Source organism: Mustelus asterias, chromosome 11 (genome assembly GCF_964213995.1).
Source record: "Mustelus asterias chromosome 11, sMusAst1.hap1.1, whole genome shotgun sequence".
In the NCBI taxonomy this organism is placed as follows: Eukaryota; Metazoa; Chordata; class Chondrichthyes; order Carcharhiniformes; family Triakidae; genus Mustelus; species Mustelus asterias.
Window position 1 is genome coordinate 5,465,072 of NC_135811.1, and position 17,613 is coordinate 5,482,684.

The 17,613-nt window shown below is 46.1% G+C and overlaps 1 protein-coding gene across 1 annotated transcript in view; it reads left to right on the forward strand.

Moving 5' to 3' along the window:
* The window catches only part of slit1a (slit homolog 1a (Drosophila)), a 329,132-nt gene that overhangs the window by 147,035 nt on the left and 164,484 nt on the right, over positions 1–17,613 (forward strand). The window contains exons 6-7 of the mRNA XM_078223079.1: positions 13,750–13,821; positions 14,698–14,769. Of these exons, the coding sequence (XP_078079205.1) occupies positions 13,750–13,821; positions 14,698–14,769 (144 nt within the window). The remainder of the gene's footprint in view (positions 1–13,749; positions 13,822–14,697; positions 14,770–17,613) is intronic.

A 17,613-nucleotide genomic window follows, 5' to 3' on the forward strand; every position in this document is an offset into this window, starting at 1 on the left:
TCCCTCCTTACCCTGGATCAACCTAGTGATACTTCTCTAGACTGCCTCCAATGCCAGTATATCTTTCCTTAGATAATGAGACCAAAACTGTTCACAGTATTCCAGGTGTGTTGTATAGTTTTTGCAAGATTTCCATATTTTTATGCTTCATTACCTTTGAAATAAAGGGCAACATTCCATTTGCCTTCCCAATTACCTGCTGTACTTGAATGCTGGCTTTTTGTGATTTATGCACAAAGACCCCAAATCCTGCTGTGCTGCAGCTTTCTGCAGTCTTTCTCCATTTAAATAATATTCAGCTCTTTTATTCTTCCTACCAAAGTGCATAACCTCACATTATATTCCTTCTGCCAAGTTTTTGCCCACTCACCTAATCTGTTTGTCTTCCTCTGTTACTCTTTGTGTTATCCTCACCACTTGCCTTTCCACCTATTTTGTGTCATCCACAAACCTGGCAATGATACATTCAATTCCCTAGTCCAAGTCATTGATACATATTGTAAATAATTGTGGCCCCAGCATTGATCGCTGTGGTACTCTACTAATTACAGGTTGGTATTTGCCGTCCTGAAAATGACCGTCTTATCAAAAACCTCTGTCCTCTATCATTTAGCCAATCCTCTATCCATGCTATTATACTACCCCCAACAGCATGGGCTGCCAGTTTATTAAGTAGCCTTTTGTGTGGTCCTTGTCAATCACATTTTGGAAATCCAAGAATATTACATCTACTGGTTTCCCTTTATCTACTCTGCTCTTACCATAGAGTCATAGAGCACAGAAACAGACCCTTCAACCTAACTCGTCCATGCCAACCAGGTTTCATAAACTGAACTAGTCCTATTTGCCCGCGTTTGGCCCATATTCCTCTAAACCTTTCCTATCCATGTACCTGTCCAAATGTCCTTTAAATGTTGTAATTGTACCTGCCTCTACTACCTCCTCTGACAGCTCATTCCATATACGTACCACCCTCTGTATGAAAATGTTGCCCCTCAGGTCCCTCTTAAATCTTTCCCCTCTCACCTTAAACCTATGCCCTCTAGTTTATAAAACTCTATAGGGTCACTGCTCATCCTCCTATGCTGCAGGGAAAAAAGTCCCAGCCTATCCAGCCTCTCCTTATAATTCAAACCTTCTTTCAAACCTTAACATCCTTACCATTTTGAGTCTAAGTGCTGGGTGGACTTGAAACTGGGAGTGTTTCAGATCTGACTTTTAGACCCGTTCACAAGCGCCCCCATACGCACTCTGCCTACAAAAATATCAGCAATTCCGAATTGCGCTGCAGAAGCCTGTGGGCGAAGCTTAAGGTGCCCAAAATCTTGCAGCTCCGATCGGCGCCTCCAACTGCGCATGCGCCAAAAACAAAATGATAGAATGCTGCTCCCCTGCCTCATCACTCCCAGGCCGGACAATGCCTCGGCCTGGCCCCCACAGACATTGTCCTACCGCCACTACATTACTGACCCCCTTGCCCCCCCCCATACCCCTACCACCCAGACTGATCGCAGCCCCCCCCCCCCCTTTCCCCCCACCGATCTCAGGCAGAGTAGCAGCAGACCCGCCTTCGCCCTCACTGATCACAGTCAGAGTGGCAGCAGACCCCTTTCACCCCCACTGATCACAGGCAGAATGGCAGCGGACCCTCTTCCCCACCACTGATCACAGGCAGAATGGCAGCAGACCCCTCTTTCATTCACCCCACCGCACCCCTGCCCCCCCCCCCCCCCCCCCCCCCCCCCCCCAAACCGATCTCAAGCAAAGAGCTGCCAGACTCACCATTCCCCCACCACCCCCTCACCGATCTCAAGCAGAAAGCCGTCGGACGCTCGGCACTTACCTCCTCACTCTCCCTCACTGATGGAGCGCTTGAATCGGACTTATATGGATCATGTCTGTTTCGCGCCGATTCCGGATGGGTGAACCGGTGGTAAAGGGGGAAGTGCTGGTAAAGTTGGGCGAGCAGCCCATTAAGTCAATTTAAAAGCATGCAAATGCATTTAAATGGCTGTCACGCTCATTTCGGGCACGGTCCTGATCGCGGCCATTTTCGGGCCTTGGTAAAGGGGGAACTGGCGCGGAGGCAGGCGCGGATCACGCTACTCGCCTCACGCCCGACTTTACCAGGTTTTCGCGCCCAAAAACGGGCACAACGCGATAGTAAATTTGAGCCCATAGAGTCATAGAGCAATACAGCATGGAAACAGGCCCCTTGGCCCAACCAGTCCATGCCGACCATGGTGCCCTCCCAGCTAGTCCCAATTGCCCACGTTTGGTCCATATCCTAATCTTTTCCCATCCATGTACTTATCCAAATGCTTTTTAAATGTTGCTATTGAACCTGCATCAACCACTTTCTCTGGCAGCTCATTCCATATACGCACCACCCTCTGCATGAAGAAGTTGCCCCTCAGGTCCCTTTTAAATCTTTCCCCTCTCACCTTAAACCTATGCCCTCTAGTTTTCAATTCCCCAACGTGGGAAAAAGACTGTGTGTTCATCCTATCTATGCCCCTCATGATTTGATACACCTCAATAAGGTTGTTCTCATTCTCTTACGTTCCGAGGAATAAAGCCCTAGCCTGGCCAACCTCTCCCTATAACTCTGGCCCACCAATCTTGGTAACATCCTTGTAAATCTTCTTTGCACTCTTTCCAGTTTATCAATGTCTTTCCTATAACAGGTTGACCAAAACTGTACACAATATTCCATGTGTGGCCTCATCAACGACTTCTACAACTATAATATAATGTGCCAGCTCCTATGTTCAATACCCTGACTGATGAAGGCTAGTGTGTTAAATACCTTCTTCCCGTGACGCTGCTTTCAATGAACTATGTACTTGTACTCCTAGGTCCCTCTGTTCCTCACCACTCCCCAAGGCCCTACCATTCACTGTATAAGTCCTACCCTAGTTTAACTTTCCAAAATGCAACACCTCATACTTATCTGTATTGAAATCCATTAAATCCTCGGCCCACTTCCCTAACTGATCAAGAGCCTCCTGTAATTTTTAATAACCACCTTCGCTATCAATGATACCTCCTAATTTAGTGTCAGCCACAAACTTACTAGCCATGCCTTGTACATTCACATCCAAATCATTTATATAAATAACGAATAACAAGGGTCCCAACACTGACCTCTGAGGCACACCACTAGTCACAGGCCTCCAGTCCGAGAAACAACCTTCGACCATCACCCTCTGCTTCCTATCATTGAGCCAATTTTGAAACCAATTTGCGAGTTCTCCCTGCGTCCCATGCGATCTAACCTTCCAGACTAGCCTGCCATGCGGGACCTTGTCAAAGACCTTGCTAAAGTCCATATAAACAACATCTACTCCCCTACCCTCATCCGTCCTCTTGGTTAGCACTTTGAAAAACTCTAAAAGATTTGTCATACGTGACTTCCCACACACAAAGCTGTGCTGACTATCCTTAATCAGAAGTTGACTATCCAAATGTTGGTAGATCCTGTCCCACAGAATCCCCTCCAGTAACTTACCCACCACTGATGTCAGGCTCACCAACCTGTCATTCCCTGGTTTGTCTTTGCTACCCTTCTTAAACATCAGAACAACATTAGCCACCCTCCAGTCTTCTGAAACTTCGCCAGTGGAAAGAGATGAAGCAAATATCTCTGCAAGAGCCTCTGCAATTTCTTCCCGAGCCTCTCACAAGATCCGAGGCTACACATGATTAGGCTCAGGGGATTTATCCATTTTAATGCGATTTATGGCTGCAAGTACCTCCTCCCTAGTAATATGTATATTGCCCACTTGTTTCGCTTATTTCTTTAGCACCCATTATTTTCTCCGCAGTAAACACTGAGAAGAAATATTTTCATTTAAAATCTCACCCATCTCCTGTGGTTCCACGCACAGACAGCCATGCTGATCTTTAAGGGGACCTATTCTCTCGCTAGCCACCCTTATACTCTTAATAGAGCTATAGAACCTCTTGGAATTTTCTTTAACCTTACCTGCCAGATCCATCTCATACCCTCTTTTTGCCCTCCCGATTTCCCTATTGAGCTTACTCTTACTCTTTTATGGTCATTGAGGGATTCACTTGTCCCCGATTGCCTAAACCCAATGTATGCTTCCTTCTTTATCCTGACCAGAGCCTCAATATCCCTCATCAGCCAGGGATTCCTAAACTTGCCAGCCTTTCCCTTCATCCGAACAGGAATATACTGCCCTGGACTCTTGATATCACACTTTTAAAAGCCTCTCATTTGTCAGTCGTTCCTTTCCCTTCAAATAGAGTCACCCAATTGACCTTTGCTAGATCCTGCCAAATGTCCCCAAAATTGACCTTGCTCCAGTTTAGGACCTTAACCTGTGGACCCGTCCTATCTTTTTCATAACTATTTTAAAATTAAGAGCGTTATGGTCACTGGATCCAAAGTACTGCCTGACTGGCACTTCAGTCACTTGCCATACCTCGATTCCTAAAAGGAGCTCCAGTGATGCATCCTCCAGGGTAGGGCTCTCTATATGATTGATTTAGGAAACTTTCTTTGACACATTTAACAAATTCTACCCCATCCAGGCCCTTTGCACTCTGGGTGGCCCAATCAATACCAGGGAAATTAAAATCTCCCACTAATACTCCCCTATTATTCTTGCAACTATCTGCAATCCCTTTACACATCTGCTCCTCTAGTTGCTGCTGGCTACTGGGGGGTCTGTAACACAGTCCCATCCAAGTGACCATCCCTTTCTTGTTTCTAAGTTCTATCCATATGGTCTCATTTGATGAACCCCCAAGAATATCATCTCTAACGACTGTTACATAGAAGCATAGAAATTAGAAGCAGGAGTAATTACAACAATATTAGGCAGGAACTGAAGAATGTAGATTGGGGGCAGATGTTTGAGGGCAAATCAACATCTGGCATGTGGGAGGCTTTCAAGTATAAGTTGATAGGGATTCAGGACCAGCACATTCCTGTAAGGATGAAGGATAAGTGTGGCAAGTTTTGAGAACCTTGGATAACAAGAGATTTTGTGAGCCTAGTCAAAGAGAAAAAGGAAGCATTTGTCAAAGCTAGGAGGCTGGAAACACATGAAGCAAGTGTGGAATACAAGGAAAGTAGAAAGAAACTTAAGCAAGGAGTAAGGAGGGCTAAAATCACGAAAAATCATAGGCCAGCAGGATTAAGGAAATTCCCAAGGCTTTTTATACATATTATAAAGAGCAAGAGAGTAGCCAGGGAGAGGGTTGGCACACTCAAGGACAGGGGAGGGAATCTATGCGTGGAGCCAGAGGAAATGGGCGAGGTATTAAATGAGTACTTTGCGTCAGTATTCACCAAAGAGAAGGACTTGGTGGATGATGGAGTCTCGGGAAGGGTGTGTAGATAGTTTGAATCATGTTGAGGTCAAAAAGGAGGAGGTTTTAGGGTTCTTGAGAAACATTAAGATAGAAAAGTCCCCAGGGCCTGATGGGATATACCCCAGGATACTGAGAGAGGCAAGGGAGGAAATTGCTAGGGCTTTGAGAGAAATCTTTGTATCCTCACTGGCTACAGGGGAGGTCATGATGTGGAGATGCCGGCGTTGGACTGGGGTGAACACATTAAGAAGTCTCACAACACCAGGTTAAAGTCCAACAGGTTTATTTGGTAGCAAATAACATAAGCTTTCGGAGCGCTGCTCCTTCGTCAGATGGAGTGGAAATGTGCTCTCAAACAGTGCACAGAGACACAAAATCAAGTTACAGAATACTAATTAGAATGCGAATCCCTACAACCAGCCAGGTCTTAAAGGTACAGACAATGTGGGTGGAGGGAGCATTAAACACAGGCTAAAGAAATGTGTATTGTCTCCAGACAGAACAACAGTTGCCCCCTGGACTTGCAGATTCTCACTAGCTGTTCTGTCTGGAGACAATACACATCTCTTTAACCTGTGTTTAATGCTCCCTCCACCCACATTGTCTGTACCTTTAAGACCTGGCTGGTTGTAGGGATTCGCATTCTAATTAGTATTCTGTAACTTGATTTTGTGTCTCTGTGCACTGTTTGAGAGCACATTTCCACTCCACCTGACGAAGGAGCAGTGCTCCGAAAGCTTATGGTATTTGCTACCAAATAAACCTGTTGGACTTTAACCTGGTGTTGTGAGACTTCTTACTGTGCTTACCCCAGTCCAAGGCCGGCATCTCCACATCATGGCTACCATCGACACCGCAAACTGCCGGCTCCAAGTGGAGAGGATCTCCAAGAAGTTTGCGCATATCGACACAGACATCAAGTTTCTACAAACATGCAAGAAAGCAGACAAGATACCGAAAGGACTATGGATCACGAACCCACTCAGGTCAACCTATAACACAGACTACGCTGAGAGACTTTGCCGTCGCACCTCTCTCATCCTCCTCAAACACCTCATACACCAGCTCTACAGCAAACGCCACAGCCTGGAAACCAAGATCGAATCCATATTCTCAACTTGCGCTCAGGATGCAGACCAGCTGCGAAACTCTGCCAAGCAGACGAGACAAAGGAACTACACCATCTACATGCACACCAAGAACAGGAAACTTGAGAAACTCGGCATCACCACCAGCAGCAACCAAGCCTCCCCCGGTACCACAGTAGAAAACTGCAGGAAAGTCCATTGTCAACTTATCGGACTACACACTTCAGCCAGATGAAATCGAAGTTCTCAGCCGAGGGCTCAACTTTTGCCCCACTACCAAAATAGACCCCATCAGTCTCGCAGCGGACACAGAGGAATTCATCAGGCGAATGAGGCTGCGGGAGTTCTTCCACAAACCCCAAGAGGCCAACAGTGAACACAATGAGACAGCCAATGAACCGGAACAGCAGACAGAGAGATCCACAGTGCAACCGAAGAGGAAAGAGTCGAATTGGACTCCTCTGGAAGGCCGCTGCCCTCGACTTGACATGTATGCCCAAGCCATCAGGAGGTGCATCAACACCAAATTCATCAGCCGCACTCACAAGACAGCACTGAACATCACCCAAGCACAACGCAACGCCATCCACGCTCTCAAGACCAACCGCAACATTGTCATCAAACCAGCAGGCAAAGGAGGGGCCATCGTCATACTGAACAGAACGGATTACTGCAAAGAAGTGTACCGACAACTGAACAACGAGGAACACTACAGATAGTTACCCACAGATCCGACCAAAGAACACACCCGTCAACTCAACACTCTGATCAAAACCTTTGATCCGGACCTTCAAAACACCCTCCATGCTCTCATCCCACATACTCCACGCGTTGGAGATCTCTACTGCCTCCCAAAGATACATAAGGCAAACACACCCGGCCGTCCCATCGTTTCAGGCAATGGAACCCTCTGCGAGAGCCTCTCCGGCTATGTCGAGGGCATCTTGAAACCCATTGTACAAAGAACCCCCAGCTTTTGTCGCGACACTACGGACTTCCTACAGAAACTCAACACACATGGAGCAGTTGAACCAGGAGCACTCCTCGTCACAATGGATGTCTCGGCACTCTACACCAGCATCCCCCACGATGATGGCATTGCTGCAACGGCCTTAACACCGACAACTGCCAGTTTCCAGATGCAACTTTACAACTAATCCACTTCATCCTGGACCATAATGTCTTCACCTTCAACAACCAGTTCTTCATCCAGACACACGGAACAGCCATGGGGACCAAATTCGCATCTCAATATGCCAACATCTTCATGCACAGGTTCGAACAAGACTTCTTCACCGCACAGGACCTTCAACCGATGCTATACACTAGATACATCGATGACATTTTCTTTCTTTGGAGTCATGGTGAGCAATCACTGAAACAACTATATGATGACATCAACAAGTTCCATCCCACCATCAGACTCACCATGGACTACTCTTCGGAATCGGTTGCATTTGTGGACACACGCATCTCCATTAAGGACGGTCACCTCAGCACCTCACTGTACCGCAAGCCCACGGATAACCTCATGATGCTCCACTTCTCCAGCTTCCACCCTAAACACGTTAAAGAAGCCATCCCCTACGGACAAGCCCTCCGAATGCACAGGATCTGCTCGGACGAGGAGGATTGCAACAGACACCTCCAGACGCTGAAAGATGCCCTCATAAGAACAGGATATGGCGCTCGACTCATCGATCAACAGTTCCGACGCGCCACAGCGAAAAACCGCACCGACCTCCTCAGAAGACAAACACAGGACACGGTGGACAAAGTACCCTTCGTCGTCCAGTACTTCCCCGGAGCGGAGAAGCTACGGCGTCTCCTCCGGAGCCTTCAACATGTCATTGATAAAGACGAACATCTCGCCAAGGCCATCCCCACACCCCCACTTCTTGCCTTCAAACAACCACGCAACCTCAAACAGACCATTGTCCGCAGCAAACTACCCAGCCTTCAGGAGAACAGTGACCACCACACCACACAACCCTGCCACAGCAACCTCTGCAAGACGTGCCAGATCATCGACACGGATGCCATCATCTCACGTGAGAACACCATCTACCAGGTACACGGTACCTACTCTTGCAACTCGGCCAACATTGTCTACCTGATATGCTGCAGGAAAGGATGTCCCGAGGCATGGTACATTGGGGAAACCATGCAGACGCTACGACAACGGATGAATGAACACCGCTCGACAATCACCAGGCAAGACTGTTCTCTTCCTGTGGGGGAGCACTTCAGCAGTCACGGGCATTCAGCCTTGGATCCTCTGGTAAGCGTTCTCCAAGGCGGCCTTCACGACACACGACAGCGCAGTCGCTGAGCAGAAACTGATAGCCAAGTTCCGCACACATGAGGACAGCCTAAACCGGGATGTTGGATTTACGTCACATTATCAGTAACCCCCGCAGCTTGCCCCCTGGACTTGCAGAATCTCACTAGCTGTTCTGTCTGGAGACAATACACATCTCTTTAACCTGTGTTTAATGCTCCCTCCACCCACATTGTCTGTACCTTTAAGACCTGGCTGGTTGTAGAGATTCGCATTCTAATCAGTATTCTGTAACTTGATTTTGTGTCTCTGTGCACTGTTTGAGAGCACATTTCCACTCCATCTGACGAAGGAGCAGCGCTCCGAAAGCTTATGGTATTTGCTACCAAATAAACCTGTTGGACTTTAACCTGGTGTTGTGAGACTTCTTACAGGGGAGGTCCCAGAGGATTGGAGAGTAGCCAATGTTGTTCCTTTGCTTAAGAAGGGTAGCAAGAATAATCCAGGTAATTACAGGCCGATGGTGGTAGGGAAATTATTGGAGAGGATTCTTCGAAACAGGATTTACTCCCACTTGGAACTAGGTGGACCTATTAGCGAGAGGCAACATGGTTTTGTGAAGGGGAGGTCGTGTCTCACTAACTTGATCAAGTTTTTCGAGGAAGTGATGAAGATGATTGATGAGGGTAGGGCAGTGGATGTTGTCTACATGGACTTCAGTAAGGTCTTTGACAAGGTCCCTCATGGCAGACTGGTACAGAAGGTGAAGTCGCCTGGGATCAGAGGTGAACTACAAGGTGGATACAGAACTGGCTCGGTCATAGAAGACAGAGGGTAGCAGTGGAAGGGTGCGTTTCTGAATGGAGGGCTGTGACAAGTGGCGTTCCTCAGGGATCATTGCTGGGACCTTTGCTGTTTGTAATATATATAAATGATTTGGAGGAAAATGTAAATGGTTTGATTAGTAAGTTTGCGGATGACACAAAAGTTGGTGGATTTGCGGATTGCAATGAGGAGCATCAGAGGATACAGCAGGATATAGGTTGGTTAGAGACTTGGGCGGAGAAATGGCAGATGGTGTTTAATCCGGCCAAATGTGAGGAAATGCATTTTGGAAGGTCTAATACAGATAGGAATTATACAGTAAATGGCAGAAGTCTTAAGAGTATTGATAGGCAGAGGAATCTGGGTGTACAGGTTCACAGGTCACTGAAAGTAGCAACGCAGGTGGAGAAGGTAGTCAAGAAGGCATACGGCATGCTTGCCTTCATCGGCTGGGGCATTGAATTTAAAAATTGGCAAGTCATGTTGCAGCTTTATAGAACCTTACTTAAGCCATACTTGGAATATAGTGTTCAATTCTGGTCGCCACACTACCAGAAGGAAGTGGAGGCTTTGGAGAGGATACAGAAAAGATTTACCAGGATGTTGCCTAGTATGGAGGGCATTAGCTGTGAGGAGAGGTTGGAGAAACTTGGTTTGTTCTCACTGAAACAACAGAGGTTGAGGGGCGACCTGAAAGAAGTCTATAAGATTATGAGGGGCATGATAGAGTGGATAGTCAGAAGCTTTTTCCCAGGGTGGAAGAGTCAATTACTAGGGGGCAGAGGTTTAAGGCGCGAGGGACAAAGTTTAAAGGAGATGCACAAGGCAAGTGTTTTACACAGAGGGTGGTGGGTTCCTGGAACTTGCTGCCGGGGGAGGTAGTGGAAGCAGATACGATAGTGATTTTTAAGGGGCGTCTTGACAAGTACATAAATAGGATGGTAATGGAGGGATATGGTCCCTGGAAATGTAGGGGGTTTTAGTTCAGTTGGGCAGCATGGTCGGTGCAGACTTGGAGGGCCGAAGGGCCTGTTCCTGTGCTGTAATTTTCCTTCTTCTTTGTTCTTAGGAGTAGGCCATTTGGCCCTTTGAGCCTGCTCCGCCATTCATTTTGATCATGGCTGATCATTGAATTTAATATCCTGATCCCCCCTTCCTCCCATAATCCTTTGATCCCTTTAGTCCCACGAGCTATATTTAATTGCTTCTTGAAATTAGACTACATTTTGGCCTCAACTACTTTCTGTGGTAGTGAATTCCACACATTTACCACCCTCTGGGTGAAGAAATTTCTCTTCACCTCAGTTCTAAAAGTCCTTATCCTCAAACTATGACCCCTAGTCCTGGACTCCTCCACCATTGGGAACATTCTTTCTGGATCTTCCCTGTCTAACCCTGTTAGAATTTTATAAGTTTCTATGAGATCCCCTCTCACCCTTCTAAAACTCCTGTGAATATAATCCTAACCGACTTAGTCTCTCCTCATTTGACAGACCTGCCATCCCAGAAATCAACCTGGTAAACCTTCACTGTACTCCTTTTGTAGCAAGCACATCCTTCCTCAGATAAGGAGACCAAAACTGTACACAATACTCCAGGTGTGGCCTCACTAATGCCCTATACAATTGCAGCAAAACATCCCTATCCCTATAATCAAATCCTCTCGCTATGAAGGCTAACATAACATTTGCCTTCTTTACTGTCTGCTGTATCTACGCATTTACTTTCAGTGACTGATGCACGAGGACTCCAGGGTCTTGTTGAATATCCACCTCTCTCAATTTACACCCATTCAAATAAAAATCTCTCTTCCTATTATTGCTACCAAAGTGGATAATCTCACATTTATCCACATTATATTGCATCTGCCAAGCAGATGCCCACACACTCAGCCTGTGCAAATCATGCTGAAGCATCTCTGCATCCCCTTCACAGTTCATTCTCCCACCCAACTTTGTATCATCTGCAAATTTGGAGATAATACATTCAATTCCCTCTTCCAAATCATTGATATATAATGTGAACAGTTGTAACCCACTAGTCATTGGCTGCTAATCAGAAAAAGACCCATTGATGTGAACTTATGCCATGTTTTTATCAAAATGGCAACTCCCCCTCCTCGCTTACCTGTACCTCTGTCACATCTGTAGCATCTGTATCCTGGAACATTGAGCTGCGAGTCTTGCCCTTCTCTCAGCCATGTTTCTGTTATGGCGATAATATCTCAGCCCCAGAGCCAATCCACGCTCTGAGCTTGTCCACCTTACATGTTAAGCCTCATGCATTAAAATAAATACAGTTTAAACCAGAAGTCTTTTTTCTCCCTTTACTGTGCCCCAGTTATCCTATCTACAAAACTTGCTCTCGTTGGCTACTGTATTTTCCCCAACTTCCCGTTGGCTCCTCTGTTGCTCAGAATCCCTTGTAAGACTTTTGCACCCTTTCCAGTTTAATAACATCCTTCCTATAGCATGGCGACCAGAATTGTATGTAGTACTCCAAATGTGGCCTTACCAATGTCTTGTACAGTTGTAACATAAAATCCCAACTCCTGTACTCAGTGCTTTGACTGTTGAAGGCAAGTGTGCCAAATACCTTCTTCACCAGCCTATCTACCTATGATGCCACTTTCAAGGAACTATGTACCTGCACCCCTCGGCCTCTCTGTTTGACAACACTCCCCAGGGCTTTACCATTAACTGCATTAGTCCTGCCCTGGTTTGCCTTACCAAAATGCAACACCTTGCATTTATCTGAATTAAACTCCATTTGCCATCCCTCTTCTCACTGGTACAACTGATCAAGATCCCATTGTAGTCTTAAATAACCTGCTTCACTGTCCACTACACCACCAATTTTGGTGTCATTCATAAACTCAATAACCACGCCTCCTATATTCTCATCCAAATTGTTTATATAAATGACAAACAACAGGCCTCCAGCCTCGAAAAACAATCCTCTACCACCACCCTCTCTCTCCTACCAGCAATGATGTGGAGATGTTGGCATTAGACTGGGGTAAGCACAGTAAGAAGTCTCACAACACCAGGTTAAAGTCCAACAAAGTCCTCACCTGAAGAAGGAGCGACACTCCGAAAGCTTGTGCTACCAAATAAACCTGTTGGACTTTAACCTGGTATTGTGAGACTTCTTACTGTCCTACCAGCAAGCCAGTTTTGTACTCAATTGGCTTGTTCTCCCTGGATCCCATGTGATCTAAGCTTACTGACCAGTCTACCATGCGGTTCCTTGTCGAAGGCCTTGCTAAAGTCCATGTAGACAATGTCTACTTAACTGCCCTCATCTATTTTCTTAGCCAGCCCTGCCTTTGAGGTTTGGGGGGCTATGGATGGAGGACATGTTTAAAAATGTTAACTTGATGTAGTATTTGCATTGCCAAGACCAGCGATGACCATGCATGTGCCCTGCTGCACGTTGTCCCCTATTAAGATGGTGGCCGCGCAGACAATTGTGCATGAACGGTCTTGGCGGCAAACGCAGCCTCTTTTCACAGCTGGGGTACTGAAGCAGCTCGCCTCCACAGCCTGCAGCCAGCGAGCCACCTCCACAGCTGGAAGATCTGGCTTGACGGGGTGGGGGTGTAAAATAAATACAGTTTAAACCAGAAGTCTTTTTTCTACCTTTTTTCTCCCTTTACTGTAAGTGTCCTGTCGCCTAATATTTATGGCCTCATTGCTTCAATATTCCTACTCCCCTAACAGGCAGCTGGATAAAAACCAAATTACTTGCATTGAGGAAGGAGCGTTCCGAGCCTCTGTCTCTCATTTTATGTCCCTCTCTCCCTCTAGTTTATCTGCCCTCACTCTCTATGTCAGCTGATCAAGGAGAATTCCAAAACATTGATGGTATAAATGTTTTAAAAAGCAGAGCCCATTTGAAGGGGTTTTCACAGGGTAGAACATCAGTGATAGAGAGAAATCTTCATAGATCTGTTCAAACCCTGTAGATTAGAGTCTAGCAAAGATCATGGGGGAGTTTTCCCATCCTGCCCACCACGGGAATTGTAGTGGGCCGGGGGGTGGGGGGGGGGGGGGGGGGGGGCAGACCATACAAAGGTCCATTGAGCTCGGGAGGGATTTTTCAGTTTTGGACGAGCATGGCTGGAAGATCCTTCCCCATATGTAGGTAAGTGTCCTGTCGCCTAATATTTATGGCCTCATTGCTTCAATATTCCTACTCTCCTAACAGGCAGCTGGATAAAAACCAAATTACTTGCATTGAGGAAGGAGCGTTCCGAGCCCTGAGGAGCCTGGAGGTTCTGTAAGTCTTTTTCAGCCTTCTGTACATTTAGTGGTTTAGTTGTTGATTCCTTCTCTCAGGTTTCCTTTGGACCCATCCTGTGAAATGTGAGGATCACCCATTTGATTCGTGCAAGAGGAGAGTTCAGACCCTCGGCCTCTCCCGTGCGATGTTAAAAGCCACATCTAAACTCCTCTCCCAAATATCATCTTTCCGTGCAAACCCAGGAAGAACAGACCTTATCAGGAGATGGTGTTGATCAGCTGGTCTTAATGCCACCCTGGATCAGAACTCTCCTGCTTCTAATATTCTTTATTTCTGGAATTTTGCATCCAACCGTCTTTTCTCTCTTCACAGAGTGGCTATCTGAGAAGATCAATTCACTGGTAGAATAATCCTTCAGTTAACCAGTTTTAAAAAAAATAACCTTTGAGCCACGCATACAGAATTTCAACCAAGCCCTACTTGAAAAAGATGTTCTCTGCCCCCAGCTTGTTCTAAATTAAAGAACTAAACCTCCTTGCAACAGAACCACCGCCAGAAAATCTACCCCCGCCCCCGATAATAACCTTCTTGTTGACCCCTTTTGACGTTGTTTATCTCCCAGGCAACTTGGTCACAAGATCAGTTAGTGAAAACAAGATGCATTATCAAAACTCTTTCAGAGAAACTTAGATTTTATGGGGACCATCACTCCAGTGTAAAATGTAAAAGCACATGGGCCATCACTATTGGTTAGAGTGAAGCGTACCTCATTAACTATGAAGTGTTTGGGAATGTCCCGTAATTATGAAAGATGCCGTAGAAATGCAATATCTTTTTTCCTTTCACAAGAGAAGTGAAATTATTGTATAAAATAAAAGAAGGAAGGTTAATTAATTGTTTTTGTATCACCAGGACCCTGAATAACAACAATATCAGCAGTATCCCTGTCTCCAGCTTCAACCACATGCCAAAGCTTCGCACCTTGTAAGTACTACACTGAAAAGCTCTGTGAGCATCACTCTCTGAGCATTGATTTTTGTATCATTCAATAACATTACAAGATAACAAGAGATGACTGTAGCAAGGACAGAGTGTCACAAGTGTAAATACAGTGACTGTCAGGAGAAAGAAAGACTCTGGGAAATGGAACATGGCTCTTAAACCCAATCAGATAGGACTATGGAGGCATAATGAAAATGCTTACAGATGCTATGAAAATTGGTGGTGTGGCTGAGAAAAAGAAAACTACGGATTGCAGGAAGATATTGATGTACTGGTCGGGGAGTGGGGGGGTGGGGCAGAAAAATGGCTAATGGAATTCAATCCAGAGAAATGTAAGATATGCATTTGGGTTGGACAAACAAAGCTAAGGAATACACAATAAATGATAGGATTCTGAGAAGTGTGGAGGAACCGAGGGACGTTGGATTGCATGTCCACAGATCCCTCGAGGCTGCTGGATAAGAAAGCAGAAGGGAAACTTTCCTTTATTAGTCAGGGTATGCAGTATAAGAGCAGGAAGGTTATGCTAGAACTGCATAAAACACTAATTAGACCACAGCTAGAACACTGCATATAGTTCTGGTCAATACATTACAGGAAGTATGTGATCATGCTATAGAGAATGCAGAGGAGATTTAAGAAGTTGTTGTCAGGAATGGAGAATTTTAGTTATGAGCAAAAGGCTGGGGCTCTTTTTCTTGGAACAGAGGAGGCTGAGGGGAGATTTAATCGAATGGGGAAAGAATCATGAGGGGCCCTGATAGAATGAATGGGGCAGCATGGTGGCACAGTGGTTAGCATGGTTGCCTCAAAACTCCAGGGACCCGATTTTGATTCCAGCCTTGGGTGACTGTTTGTGTGGAGTTTGCACATTTTCCCCATGTCTGTGTGGGTTTTCACCCACGCTCCAAAGATGTGGAGGGTTAGGTGGATTGGCCATGCTAAATTGCCCCTTACTGTCCCAAGATGTGACAGTTAGGCGGATTAGCCATGGTAAATGCACTGAGTTATAGGCATAGGGCAGAGGGGAGAGACTGAGTGGTGTGTTCTGTCAGAGACTCAGCACAGAGTTGATGGGCCGAATAGTCTCTTTCTGCACTGTCAGGATTCTATGGACCTATTTCTCTTAGTAGAGAGGTCAACAGACAGGGCAGAGATTTAAAGTGATTGGAATAAGGATTACAGGAGAGATAAGAAGGATTTCTTTCATGCAGAGAGTAGTAGCGGTTTGTAACACTGTCAGAAAGAGTGCTAGAGGCAAAAGTCTTCAATGCATTTAAAATGTATTTGGAAATGTACTTGACATGCCATAACCTATAGGATGTGTGGCTCGCTCAGTTGACTAGGTGGCTAGCATGTGGTTCAGATTTACCTCATCAGCGCAGGTTCAATTTCCATGCGAGATGAGAACCTGCCTTCTTAACCTGTCTCTGAAATGGCAAAACCACCAGTGACAGAAACTACCAACATCAATAACTGAGGGTGACCCATCAACAAAGGGCCTGACTTTGGGCAGAGCAGTAAGGACGATAAAGCTATGGTGCTATAGAGCAAGAGCTGGAAAGTGGGATCAGACTGGATCAATCACTTTGAGCTGGCACAGACACAATGGGCTGAGTGGCCTCCTACTGTGCAGTACACTTTTCCATTTCTCTGACGCTGTGGGTTATCAGTGGGTGGGTCAGCAGCTTCTCTGTAGCTCAGTGCCTGCTTAAGGATTCCTGAGGATTCACATACATAAATTATTCCATGTTAATCGGCATCAGCAGACAGGCTGAAAAGCATATAACAGTGCCGATTAAAAAAAGGTTTGAAAAGACTTCTCTTTTCATAGAGCCTTTCACAGCTTCACAGCATCCCAAAATGCTTTTCAGCCAATTCATAGAATCCCTAAAGTACAGAAGGAGGCCATTCAGCCCATTGAGCCTGCACTGACAACAATCCTACCCAGCCCGTATCCCCATGTATTTCTCTGCTAATTACCTGACACTAAGGGACAATTTAGCATTGCCACCTAACCTGAACGTCTTTGGAGTGTGGGAGGAAACTGGAGCACCCAGAGGAAACCCACACAGATATGGGGAGAACATGCAAATTCCCCACAGACTGTCATCCAAGGCCAGAATTGAAATCGAGCTCCTTTCTTTGCCTTTTTATTTAAGTGTGGTCACAACCAGTTTGTGTGCAGACAAACTAGCAGATTGCTGTTATACTGACTGATGTTGATCATGGGATAAATATCAATGAAGACATTGTCGAGAATTTCCCTGCTCTCCCGGATCTTTGACATCCAACTGAGAGGACAGGCGGGGCCTCAGTTTAACATATCATCTGAATGTCGACACCTCCAATGGTTAGCGCAATTTCTGCCGAAATTCTGTGCTCATGTTTTTGCATTGGGTCTCGAACCTACCACCTTCTGACTCAGTGACAAGAGTGTGACTCACTGAACCACAGGTACATGGCTTGGTTTAATGGTTCCAATGATGTAGTATCCTCTGAGACAAACTGTTCCATTGACAACTAGAGGAAGAATCAGAGAATCATAGAATTCTACAGTGCAGAAGGAGGCCATTCGGCCCATCGAGACTGCACCAATCACAATCCCATCCAGGGCCTATCCCCATAACCCCATGCATTTACCTTAGCTAGTCCCCCTGACACTAAGGGGCAATTTAGCATGGCCAATTGACCTAACCTGCACATCTTTGGACTGTGGGAGGAAACTGGAGCACCCAGAGGAAACCCATGCAGACACGGGGAGAATGCGCAAACTCCACACAGACAGTGACCAAAGTTGGGAATTGAACCCGGATTCCTGGCGCT